At 38.1% G+C, this 13,255-nt stretch overlaps 1 protein-coding gene across 4 annotated transcripts in view; it reads right to left on the reverse strand.

Moving 5' to 3' along the window:
* The window catches only part of DNAH6 (dynein axonemal heavy chain 6), a 257,763-nt gene that overhangs the window by 196,673 nt on the left and 47,835 nt on the right, over positions 1–13,255 (reverse strand). For all 4 annotated transcript variants that reach the window (XM_070573711.1, XM_070573712.1, XM_070573714.1 and 1 more), the window contains exons 12-14: positions 7,582–7,702; positions 5,085–5,236; positions 2,965–3,117 (exon numbers count right to left, since the gene is read on the reverse strand). In XM_070573711.1, coding sequence (XP_070429812.1) covers positions 2,965–3,117; positions 5,085–5,236; positions 7,582–7,702 — 426 coding nt within the window. The remainder of the gene's footprint in view (positions 1–2,964; positions 3,118–5,084; positions 5,237–7,581; positions 7,703–13,255) is intronic.

The following is a 13,255-nucleotide window of genomic DNA, read 5'->3' on the forward strand; positions in this document are numbered from 1 at the left end:
CTCTCAACAGTGGCCTGGTCAGAGAACAATTATGTGCCCTGCCCTACCTACACTGGTTCATGATACTACTCTCGACCTGCTCCCTATAGAAAGATACCCCAGAGTGATCTCGGACTTCTCTTGTCCTCTCATCCAGTTGCCCACTAAATCCTTTCAAGTCTACTTACTTAACAACTCTAGAATCCATTCCTTCTCTCCTGTCCTTGAAAATAGTGCTTTAGCTACAGTTCACCACTTTCTCCACCAAACCCCCTTTCTCCACAGCATACCAACTGCCCTTGTCCTGCTGCCTCAGGTCTTTGCACACGGCTTTTCCTCTCCCTGGAAGGCCTACCTGAATAGATGTACTTTAGGACATAGCTTAAATTGCCCATCCTCCGCAAAGCCTACTGTGACCCATAGGCAAGAATGACCACAAACCCCCAGTCCTACAACACTGTCTTGTACCTATACCCATTGCATAATGACTATCTGCTTTCATTTAGGCTCTGAGCTTCTTGAAAGCAGGTTTACTCATTGTTATAATCCTTGCACCCTGCTAAATAGGTATTCACTAAATTTTCTGAATGGATGGATGAGCTTCCAAAAAAAGCTGTTCATTTGTGGAGAGCATCTCTTAAGGGAAACTGCTTCCCCGACACATCACCCAGCAATGTACAGATAACCTCATGGAGATGGGACTCAGTCTGGGTTTTCTGCATGGCACATCAACTCTCCTGTTCTGGAACCTCCGAGTGAGTACAGTCTAACTTCTGCAATGTGACCTTACCTTCCTGTCAGAGTTTAAATAACAGGATGGGGGGAGGGTGCTGAATCCATTTATTAGCTTTTAAGAGTTAACACTGGAATAGAGAGATTCTCTCTTGGTGATTGGCTAGACCCGCAATGTAACCTGGAAGCCGCTGGTGGCCACGTTTGCTGCTATGGGATGAAGCAGCAGAAGCAGCCTGTCTGCAGATGGAGAGAGGCAAAGCGGACCCTCAGAGAGATGCAGTGGGGACAGATGGAGAGAGAGGATTGCCTGGGTTTCCTCAGCCTTCTCATTCCTGGTTCTGGAAGTTCTTAAGCCTACTTACACTCTTGATGAAGGGGGTGGGGTTCTATAAAATACTCTTGAATCCTTAAATAGGGTCCTTATTTTTGGCCTAAGCTAGCTCATGTGTGTTTTGGTTATGTGTCCAAAGAATCTTAATGAATAGCATAAATAATAATAATAATAATTGGCATCTTTAGACTCCTGGTATGATGTATGAGCAAACCTGAGGGAGAACGACAATTATCTGCCCTTTTATGAAGGTGCTGTTTCTTGAAATGAGAAACGAAATTGTTACTTTTATAGGCACGTGGGATAGACTTTAAAGCAGTACCCCCTTATCCATGGGGGATATGTCCCAAGACCCCCACTGGATGCCTGAAACCGTGGATGGTACCAAACCCTATAAATATTATGTTTTTTCTCATACATACGTACCTATCATAAAGTTTAAATTATAAATTAGGCACAGTAAGAGATTAACAACTAAAAGTAAAACAGAACAATTATAATAATACACTGTAATAAAAATTACCGTAGAGCTTAGCAACCTCAGAACACTTTTTTTTCTTTCCTTATTAAGTCGAGAACTTTCACCTTTTCACTAAAGGAGGCACTTTACATCTTCTCTTTGGTATATCCAAATTGCCGGCATCACTACTCTTGCACTTTGGGACTATTTTAAGTAAAATAAGTGTTCCTTGAACACAGGCACTGCCATATCACGACAGTCAATCTGATATCTGAGATAGTTACTAAATGACTAACGGGCGGGTAGTGTAGACAGTGTGGATCTGCTAGACAAAGGGATGATTCATGTCCTGAGTGGGACAGAGCAGGACAGTGTGAGATTTCATCATGCTACTCAGAACTCACACAATTTAAAACTCATTTCTGGAACTTTCCATTTAATATTTTTGGATTGTGTTTGATGCAGGTAATTGAAACTGTGGAAGGCAAAACCACAGATAAGGGGGGAATACTGTGCTATTAATTCTTTTACTACAGAACAGACTATCCAGGTGTTAATCACTTATGTCACCCGGTTTATATTTTTTTATTTGTAACATATCTTTAATTTCCAGATATATTAAAAAATAATTTATCACTATTTCAAATGTCAATTTGATATGAATGAAAGCTTATGAAAAACTGACTATTGAAACTATGTAAATGCTAGATTGCCTGCCACAGGGAAAAGCTTGAGATGAGGAAACCAATTTCCAGAGAGAAAGAAATAAGGAAGACAAAAGACTGTGTGTGTGTGTGTGTGTGTGTGTGTGAGAGAGAGAGAGAGAGAGAGAGAGAGAGACAGAGCTGGCCCCATCATTTGTGTCACTTGAATCCCCATATCTACTGTTCTCTCCCCACCCCCACTTCTCTATTTAAGCTAGTTTGAGTTGGGTTTTTTCATTCATAAAGGTAAGGTTGCTGACTATTATGCAAATATAGGTTAAAAGTGAAGACTTCCATTGTGACTCGTCTCTAGATTACAATTCTATTACCATTTATCACAAATAAGAATCGAAATAAACTGTGGGTGAGGACATTGGCTTTGTGGTCAGAGATCCAAATTTAAATTCTGGCTCTACTCCAAAAAAGCTCTGTGATCTTGGACAAAATAATCTACCTTAGTCCCCTTTACTCATCTGCAGAATGAGAATAAAAATTATCTATACTTCTTAAGTTTTTGTGAGGATTTAAAACGTAATGTGTGTAAAAATTTTAGTGAAAAGCCAGACTAGCGGTAAGGGTTTGATCAACGTTAGCTGTCGTTGTTGCTGTGATGTAGGGCATCCACTTACTTTGTCTGAAAGTGTTTAGGATGTTTTGACAGATGTTTCTTGACCTTCAGTTCCTCAATTTCTTTTATTTGTCTTTCTTATCTACCACAAGATCTGGAATATTGAGTTATATAAGAATCAACTCACCCTTTCCTGAATTTCATCAAGAAATACTAAGCTGTTAACATATTCTATGGTGGTCGTTGGAATAAATTCAAGTTTATACTCTGCATCTTGTGCCTCAGAGATAATAGTGTCCACTTTTTTCTTGCTTTGACGAGGAAGCATAAAATTTAGCACCTAGGAAAGAAAAAAAATGTGAATCACAACTACTTGAATATTTCCATTTTATTACATATTTTAGATAAATCCTAATTGAATGTCTGTTAAGTCAGCAGGTACAGGAAACTGCAGTATATATGAGGGGCTCGTTTTGTTTTTGGTGAGGAAGTTTGGCCCTGATCTAACATCCATTGCCGATCTAACGTCTTGCCCATCTTCCTCTATTTTTCCATATGTGGGATGCCTCCACAGCATGGCTTGACAAGTGATGTGTAAGTCCATGGCTAGGATCAAAACCTGTGAACCGCAGGCCACTGAAGTGGAGTGTGTGAACTCAACCACTATGCCACTGGGCCCGCCCCTGAGGGGCTGCTTTTTCACATTAAATCACTGCTAGTTGAATAAACCAACAGGAAGGGCAGGTTTTCAAGATCATTTTCAGAACAAACTAGATTGTGCAGCTTATTAAAAGTTTTCCTAAATGCTCTGATCTCTTGTAAGCACCCTTTCTACTACTTTGCCTTATGTAGTAGACATTGCGGTGCCCTCCCCAGCATCAATTCCACTCCTTTCATGTTGGATGGTAGCATTGTGGTTTGGGAAAAGTGACCTCTCCTTCAGAAACAAAGATGGAGTCTGACTGATCATTAGGCAAATTATGAGTATGGCTTCCTTTGGCCAAGGAGATTGGATTAGGGCAGACCTCTGACCTTCGCTGATCTAATCAGATAGAAGCCCAGGACTTTTGTTTAAGGCTGAGAGGGATGTGTGCTTGGAATCTCAATCTCTCTTTCTTTCTCTGTCTGTAAATAAACAAGGAAATAATGAGCCTATGGAGCTTTTGACAACCATTTCACAAACGTGAGGGAATGCTAGCTTTAGGATGAAGCTGGCACATCAGGAGGCTCAGTATAGACAATGAAAAACATTGGGTCCTCAGTAACACAATTGGGTCACTAGACGAAACTCCCTGATACCCATCCGCCCTTTGGTCTTTTTAGATGCATAGTCCATAAATTTTCTGAATGCTTAAGCAGTTTGAGTTTTCTTTGGTTTGGTAGGTAGTAGTGCTCAAAAATTTGTTGAAATTGAATTGAATTTGCTCCAATTATATATTTTTTTCCTTTTTTAACAGGTGAAGAAGCAAAGCTCTAGAAGAAAGCCCAATGCCATACAGCTCATTAAGGACAGAACAGATCCTGGCACTCAGGTCTGCAGTCTTTTATACAGCTCTGTCTCTGTCATCTACACTAGGGTTCAGCAAAGGTTTTCTGTAAGGGCCGGATAGTAAATCTTTTAGATTTGCAGGACATCATCTCTGTCACCACTATTCCACTCTGCCCTTGTAGTGAGAAAGCACCCACAGGCAATACATAAGCAAATTGTCATGGTTGTGTTCTAATAAAACTGTAGGTACGAAACAGGTGGCAGGCTGGATTGGCCCGTGGGCTCGTTTCCCAGTCCCTGTTCTACACCGTCGCCTCTCTGGAGGGGTTTGATTATACATAGGTCAACTCCGGCTTCAAAGGAAGGCCCGAAAGTTACTATAGAATGAGTAAAAATTTCCTCAGCTCTACAACTCACCAAAATATAGTCAGATATTTAGGGACAGTTTCAGATCAGGAAATGATCTCCTAACTTGATCTCAGTATCCTAGAATCAACCAGCATTCCCACTAGACACTAAATTGTTACAAGCAATCTCTCTTCTGCAAGAAGCTTTGAAGTACTCCAACAAAGGAAAAAGGAGTGGGAGTCAGAGGCTGGTCTGAGCGAGGCCCGCAGTCCCCTCCCTTCCCTCCTCTGAAATCTGACTGTGCTTGGGACAGAAAGAAGCACGTGGGACTTTTCCTAGCAATTAATTTTAGACTTACGTTAATTTTCAACATCTGCAATATTAGAAAATAAAGATAGTTTACTTGCGGTAGAAAAATAAAAAAATAATTGTAGAGGCCATAATTGCAATTTTTCCTAGTTCATAGTTACCTCCAAGCATCGCAAAGGTGATGGAATTAGTTTTTCTTTTAGCAGCTTAGTGTCAATGAGCAGCAATCCCACATTTCTGGTGGGTCGTAGAGCTACCACATCCTTGTGCTGTCTGTGATATTTTTCCAGTTGTTCGCTAAAGAACTGAACATCTACATAAAATAAAGCATAAAATACATCATATCAAATTTTAAGGGATCATTATAAAATACATTAAAAATCATGGCAGTAATAAATTTATATATGTATTTGTGTAACTATCCATATGTAGAGTACCTTGTATAACTTTAAAATTTTAATTTGTAATGCTTCACATTTTATTCTTGTAATAAAGAAACCAATGTTTAATAATTAAGTATGTTTTAAAATAATAATTAAATATGTAAATATGTTTCTGGCTATTAAGAGATGGCAGATGAAAATAACTTGTAATTGCATTAGAGGCCCTAGTCTGGAATGGACTAGATTGTAGAGTCAGGTTGGTTTGAAGTTGGGCTTAATCTAAGGGTTCTCCTATGTGGCACCTCAAAGTAAAGCATTTTGAGGATATTAACAACAAAAGTTTGAATCACAAGAGATCAAGCATAGCTAAAGTGATGCCCACTCCTCTTCCCAGCACCTCTCTGCCAGCCCTGCTCCCCAGCCCATGGTTAAGGCCTTTGGCAGTAGCACCTGCCATATGCCGCCGTTGCATTTTGATAAGCTTCCTGCCTCTCTTTTCTCCCTTCTCCAAGCTGCCTGGAACAGTGGAAGCACGATTATTCCTGAATACACTTTCATCATACTGTTGGTCAAAAGCAGTTCTTTCTAACTCACATATGATACTAAACTACTCTGCTTGTCTTTCAAAACCCTGTCTCCTCTGGGCCTTTAAAATGTAGCTCAATTTATTTCTAATTACTTCCTCTGCTTGGGTCAGGTGGATTTCCTTACTACTGCTCCCCGTTCTCCTATAACCCTCCTGTACCTCCCAGAGTTTAGGAGTCCAGGCCAGTGTGCTCCAAAGTCCCAGCCAACAAATAGTTAATACCTGCAAGACCCTGGTTCTAGCATTGAGACAGAAACGACAAACCAAGGCAGGACTAGATTAAGACCAATTTAGGAGTCTGGTGACCTCATCCAGTTGGGAACTTGGCGAGGGGTCAAAGTTATCCAGTGTGATGAATGTGCTAGCAGGAGACTAGGAGGCCTTGGGCTCAAGGCTATGAGTAGAAGATCTAAGTGATTAAAACTGGTTATTTGGGTTAGGCCTACTTCCTGTGCTGAAATGCCAGGCTCCATAGCTTACTGCCACCGTGGTGGTGTGCCATAGCATGTGAGGCACTGTGTCTGTCAGTCCACTCCCGTGCAGCACACACTAGGTCTCAGTGTGACACTGCTGGTGAAGAACAGTGGAACTAGACTTGTCTCATTTTTGTGTTTTCTAAACTCATGCCCCACTTTGGTCTCTCTAACAAGTCAACGTTTTGAAAAAAAGGGTTTGTTTCAGAGTTAAAAAATTCTTATGTCTTAAGGGACATAAGAATTGGACACAATGCCTGCTCTTGGACTAGATCCTGGGCTAAACCAACTGCAAGCTGCTTTATTTTGGGAATTTTGAAAATGGACTAGACATTGACATTAAAAGATTAGTTTTTTATATGTGATAATATTACTTTGGTTCTGTAGGAACATGCTTTTTAAAGATGCATATTGAAGTATCTAATTTAGAGATGGAATGTTTGATTTACTTTAAAATAGCTCAGCATAATAAAAATAAAAAATGGAAAGGAATACATAAAAATTTATAGAAAAAACTAGTGCTGGTTCATGAGGCAAAGTAGCAAAGTAAACTTTTTTGTGTACATAAAAATAAAGCAATAAAGCCAGTTCATCAAATAAAAAAGGATATAAATGATAGGCTTCACATTTTTAAATAGGAATAACAAATAATATATACTTAATTTTCATAATCATCTAAGAACTTCCTGCCCTGAATTTTCACTTCGGTCTTGTAAACTATTTTATTTTTTTGAAGATAATGAGTTTAATAAAATCATTTCCCCTTTGGTCTAATTTCAGGACTAAGAGTTGTTCATTCACACCCACCAGGTTGAAATATGGCTGCAAAAACAAAGAGAGACTTGAATTTCTGAGATAGGAAAACACGTCTATAAACATTATTTGAAGGATGTAGAGGTAGACATTCCTTTCGACTCCTCCCCATATACAGGTTATCTAGCCTTGGCGCTGGACAACTTCACACTGGAAAATAAGCCATTAGGGAGGCATTGCTCCCCAAAATGTCCTAAAATAAGACAGTAACACTGAGAGAAGCCAAAGAAAAAAGTAATTCTACAGAAAATAACCTAGAAATGAACAAACTCTTGTCTTTTGTCAGGTCAACTATTTTGGGCCACCATTTCTGTCACCATACACCACCAAGCAGAAACCCAGAATACTATAAACCTCAGTATCCCTATCAAGAATAATTAGTAAAGACAAATGGAAAACTTACCAGGTTCTTGAAGTTTAAGAGCTTGTAAATCAAGACTTTCATTTTCCTTAAAGAATATCTGGAACTTTTCAAATGTAGCTGCATATAATTGAGCCGATTCAAATGCTGCCTGTATGGTTTCCTAAATGTTATAAACAAATAGACAAATACAATTTTATTTTTCTTGAGCAGAATTCAATTCAATATAACCAACCAACGAACCAATCAAACACAAACGCCTTCTCTGTGTCCAACAATATGCTCTGACTGGGGGATACATGAGTGAAGGAAGATACCATCCTTGAGGACAAGGAGCTGTGAACAGATTTTCTTATGAAATTTAAAATAATACATCTTCAAATCTGACTTTTGAAGAATTGTTCCTTATGACTCAAAGGAAGCACATTTGTAATTTTTTTAGCTTCATGGTGAACTTATACATCACTAGTAAACATATGGCAAGAGACAATGTCTGTTTACTTTCCCAACTGCAGATTTTATGTCTTAAAGTGCTTTTGAGCAAAGGCAAAAGTGTTCAGCATATCTACAAAATGACTTGCTTGATCTTGCTATCAATCCTCTGTACTGGCAAGTCTCTTATTCCAATATCCTTCATGATTTGCCCTAATAAAAACCTTTCCTTTATCTCTCTTAAACTTGGCTTCAACCTGCCCTTCCCCACAAAGTTTTTTCAAACCAAAACAGTAATTTCCAATCATTTCAGCCCCTTTAATACCTATACCAATACATACTATAATATTTCAATGCCTATGAAAGGCTGCGAGGATCTGTTTGGTGGTGGTCTTGGTCCATGACTCCCTGGCTGTACTCCATAAACTTCCCTTCTATTTCCTATCAAGACTTTTTTCAATGGACTGCAATTTGTCCCAGAGAAGATCAATGGAATTGCTCATTCCCAACACATCAATGCCAGGGTAAGTGGCTCAAAGTCATGCTCTACGGATAGTGGCTAGTAGTAGAAAATTTAATTACATAGAATAACACATACCCTATATGGCTATATTTAGTTGTTCATTCATTTATTTCCTTTTAATAGGTTCTTATATTTCTTCCAGAATATTTCTGCTGTTTATTTCTTTACATTAAAGATTGAGAGGAAGAAACTACGTCAAACTTGTATCTCCTTTGAGCTGACTTAGAGTCTCTGATATGTGATCATGCAGGTGACAGAAAAGCAAAAGGAGGCCCATAAATGGAAAGCTCCACCAACATGTTCAAAATATGATTTGAAACCTTTTTATTTTGAAATAATTTCTGATTCACAGGCAAGGTGCTGGAATAGTACAAAGAACTCCATGTATCTGTCACCAAAGTTTCCTAAATTTTAACAACTTATCACATTTGCTTTATCATCCTCTCTCTCTCTATATTATTTTACTCTGAACCATTTGGGAGAAAGTTGTAGACACAACAGACTTTAACCCTAAATATTTCAGGGTTTGTTTATTAAACACAAGGACATTTTCTTACATAACCATAGTTCAATGATCTAAATCAGGAAATTAAAATTGATATTAATATTATTATCTAATTATAGACCTTATATAAATTTTGCCATTTGTCCCAATAATGTCTTTCATAGGAAAGAAAAAAAGATTTTCAGATCCACTATCCTATCCAGGATCATGTATTGCATCTTATTATATCTCTTTGGTTCCCTTTAATCTGGAACAATTCCTCTAACTTGCTTTGTCTCTTATGACCTTTACATTTTCAAAGAGTGTCTCATTTGTGTGTGTTTATACTTCCTAATGCTTAGATTCAGTTATACATTTTTGGCGGTAATACCGCAGAAGTGATGTATGTTCTCAGTGCATCATGTCAGAAGGCACGTAAGGTCGATTTGTCCCATTACTGGTGATGTTAACACGTTGATTAAGGTGGTGTCTGCCAGGCTTCATCACAGCAAACTTACTATTTTCCCCCTTGAAATCAATAAGTATCTTACACAGAGATGCTCTGAGACAATATCCTGTTTCTCATCCTACTTTTGTATACTCGTGTTAGTGTGTATCGAAGATTCTTTCCTTTCTGAGGATGAGTAACTTCATTTCATTATCCAAAATACATTTACTTATTTTCTAGAATACACAGAAAGTAGTTTCAGAATTGCTAACACACTAATACCACTGTGAAAAACAGACTAACTGGAATTAAATATTTGTTATAGTTACAGTTGTTATTAGCCTAAGGGTATATGGACAAAATAGTGTGTTTAGTTACTTGGTTTAGTTTTTTTCCACCTTCCTTTCAGTGTGGCTATGCTATTCATTTGAAATACATTCAGCTTCATTTGTTTTGGTTTGCATCCTATTTTAGGGTTTTGCTTCCCACTCGTTGATTTTTTTAGAGCTATACTAAAACGCAGAGTCAGGAGACTGTCACTCCTCCCATCTTCTCCACTCTGTACCCCCCATCCTCATTCTTTCTACCCCATTCCCACTCTCTCCCCTAGGCAACCAATTTCCTCAGTTTCTGGTTTATCCCTCCCCCGCCCATATTTTCTGACATAAAATGTTGCATACTATAGATATTCTTTTGTGCTACGCCTTTTTCACCTAACACTATAGCCTGCCAATCACTCCATATTGGTTAATAGCTATTTTCCTCATTATTTTGTTCAGCTGCATAATATTTCTCTGTGTAAACGTACCATAATTTATTCAATCATTCTCCTATGTATGGCTATGTTGGAAGTTTTCAATATTTTGCAATAATAACAATGCTGCAATAAATAATCTAGTGCACACATACTTTTGTATTCTTGCACATGTATCTTCAGGGTATATCTTTAAAGGTGGTATTGCTGGATCAAAAAGGACATGCACATGTAGTTTTGCCATATATTGCTAAATTCTGCTTCATCATTTGCATTCCCACAAGTAAAGTGTGAGAGTGCTGTTTATCCACAGGTGGTGCCATACTTTCACTAATCTGATAGTTGAGAAGTGCTACTTCAATTTTGTTTTAATTTGCATTTATCTTATGAATGAGGTGGAATATATTTTCATATGCTTAGGTGCTATTTTTTGGTGAATTTTCTCTCATATGTTTTGACCATTTTTCTTCCTAGTTTTGGTCTCCTCCCTCTCCCCCATTTGTAAGAATGTTTGTGTATTAGGAATATTAGCCCTTAGCTGTGATATAAGTTTTGCAAATATATTCTATATTCTCCTAGTTTGTAATTTATTTTAACTTTGTGATTTTTTTTGCCTTGAAAAGTTTAAAAAAAATTTTATAGTCAAATTTATCAATCCTATTATTGCTTCTGGATTTTGAGTTATAATTACATTGGCTTTCCATTTGAGTAAGATTATAGAATTCAGCTATGTTTTCTTCTAGTACTTGTATGGTTCTATTTTTTCTTTTTACTTTTAGAGCCCTGATTCAGTTATTCTTATGTACAAAGTGAAATATGGATCTAATTTTATCTTTGCTCAAATATCTAATCAGTTGTCCCAGAATTATTCTGAAAAAGTCCGTATATGTCTCAGTGATTTGAGATACCATGTTTTTCATACTCATGCATTTGGGTGTATTTCTGGACTTTCTATTCTCTCTCACTGGTCTTGTAGCTATTCATGTGCCAATACCACACTCTTATTAGTTATACAGTGTTTATATTTAATATTTGGTAAGGATAGCACACCTCATAACCTTTCTTTTTTCAGTGTTTTCCCACTTTCTTGCATATCTATTTTTACATATGTGCTTTGATGAGGATTTTAGGCTGGTTACTTTTAAAACTGCAGATGAGAAGCAGGCTCCGAGGACCGGAATTTTGCTTGCCCTTTTGAGAGACATTTGCACTTGTGAAGGAAGGGGGGATGACCTTGTAGGGACCTGAAATTGGCCACCCCAGGATATGTCTCTTTGGCATCGGGATTGTTTGGGGCTGATTGCTTTTATAAACTGGGACAGGGAAGGAGGCTCTGGGGAATGGAACTTGCCCTTGTTGGGACACATTTACATTTGTAAGGTAAATCTCTATCTGTAAACGGTGCCTCCCTCTCTGTACCGGGAAGAAGAAGAGAGATGACCTTATCCCTAGAAACTCTTAATGGGGAAGGCAAGAACTTAAGTTGGTTGCTGTCTGGCAATCTCATGTAACTGATTTAGGGTGGTGGCTTCTAACCTTTCTAACCTTTACTTAATCCGATTTGATTCTTGTTTAAAAGTCATGAGATCACCCAATGTCCAGACCCCACCTGCACTGATACCATTTTAACTTTTTTCATGTTCTTTCCTTTGTCTTGTAAAGAAATGACTCACATACCCATGCCTTATAAAATTAGCCCTAACCCTCAACTCAGGGCAGCAGCAGGAGCTCTGACTGCCTGTGGGTCCTGTCCCCATGCACCAGTTCTGCCTGCCCATGGGTCCTGTCCCCATGCCAGCGGGGGCAGCAGCAGCGGCTCTGCCTGCCCATGGGCCCTGTCCCCATGCCAGCGGGGGCAGCAGAAGCGGTGGCAGCAGAAGCTCTGACTGCCCATGGGTCCTGTCCCCATGCTATTCTATTCTCTAAATAAAAGAGCACTACTGCCAGATCTTAAGAGTCTAAGAAACCTTTCTTTCGACTCCTTGGCTCACCGACCCCGCATCATGCTTTACTATAAACTTGTCTAGCTCCATGAAAAAGCTTGCTAGGATTTTTATTGGCATTGTGTTAAATTTATAAATTACCCTAGGAAGAACAGACGTCTTTATTATATTGAGGCATTCTGTCTAAGAACATTTGCCCAAGTCTATTTTTCCAGAAGCTTTTAAGAAAACCTTTAAGTTTTCTTAATATAGGGTCTTAACACACTTATTAGGTTTATCCCTAAATATATTACCTTCTTTGTTGCCATTTTGAATGAGTTTTTTTATACTAGGCATTTTCAGCATTCTAGAACAATTTATGTAACAACACGAATAGCTAGTCTTCAGACATTTGATAAGATCCCCCTTTGACGCCATGTGGGCCTGGTGCTTTTAACAGCACATTCTTTGAGAACTTCCTCTATTTCTTCTGGGGAAATTGGTAGCCTTTTTGTTTTTAATGTGGGTGATTTAGACCAACATATTTCCCTAAAAAACTATCCATTTAACCTAGGTTTTCAAATTCATTTGGATAAATGTCTGCAAGGTAATCTCTTATGACTTTTTTTTTCTGTTTCAATGGTTATTTCCTTGTTATTTCTCATTGATTGTGTTGCTTAGGGCTTCTATATCCTTATTTTTTTTCCTACTTGATCTGTCATCCTAAGAATGGAATGTTAAAGTCTCACATTCTATATTTCTATTTACATTCCGTTGCATCTCTTGCATTATAAAAGTGTTTCCTGTGCCATTTACCCCTTTCCCATTGTTTACATTTACCTCGACACCACTGAACATCCCTTCACTGTTAGCCTTTCTGAATCACTTTGCTTTGCATTTCTCTCTTGAATACAACATACCATTTGTTTTGCCTTGTGAGACAAATTTAAAATCTTTTTCTTTTAAAAGATGAATTAAATGCATTCACATTTCGTTGTTTTATTGACATATTTGGTCTCAAATATATCATATTGAGCAAATCAATTGAGCAAATCAAATATATTGATTTGCTGCTTTTTACTGATATTCTTTAATTCTCACTTATACCTCTAAATCAATCAATAAATGTATTCTACTTTCCTCTTATTCTCTC

This window comes from Equus przewalskii, chromosome 14 (genome assembly GCF_037783145.1).
Source record: "Equus przewalskii isolate Varuska chromosome 14, EquPr2, whole genome shotgun sequence".
In the NCBI taxonomy this organism is placed as follows: Eukaryota; Metazoa; Chordata; class Mammalia; order Perissodactyla; family Equidae; genus Equus; species Equus przewalskii.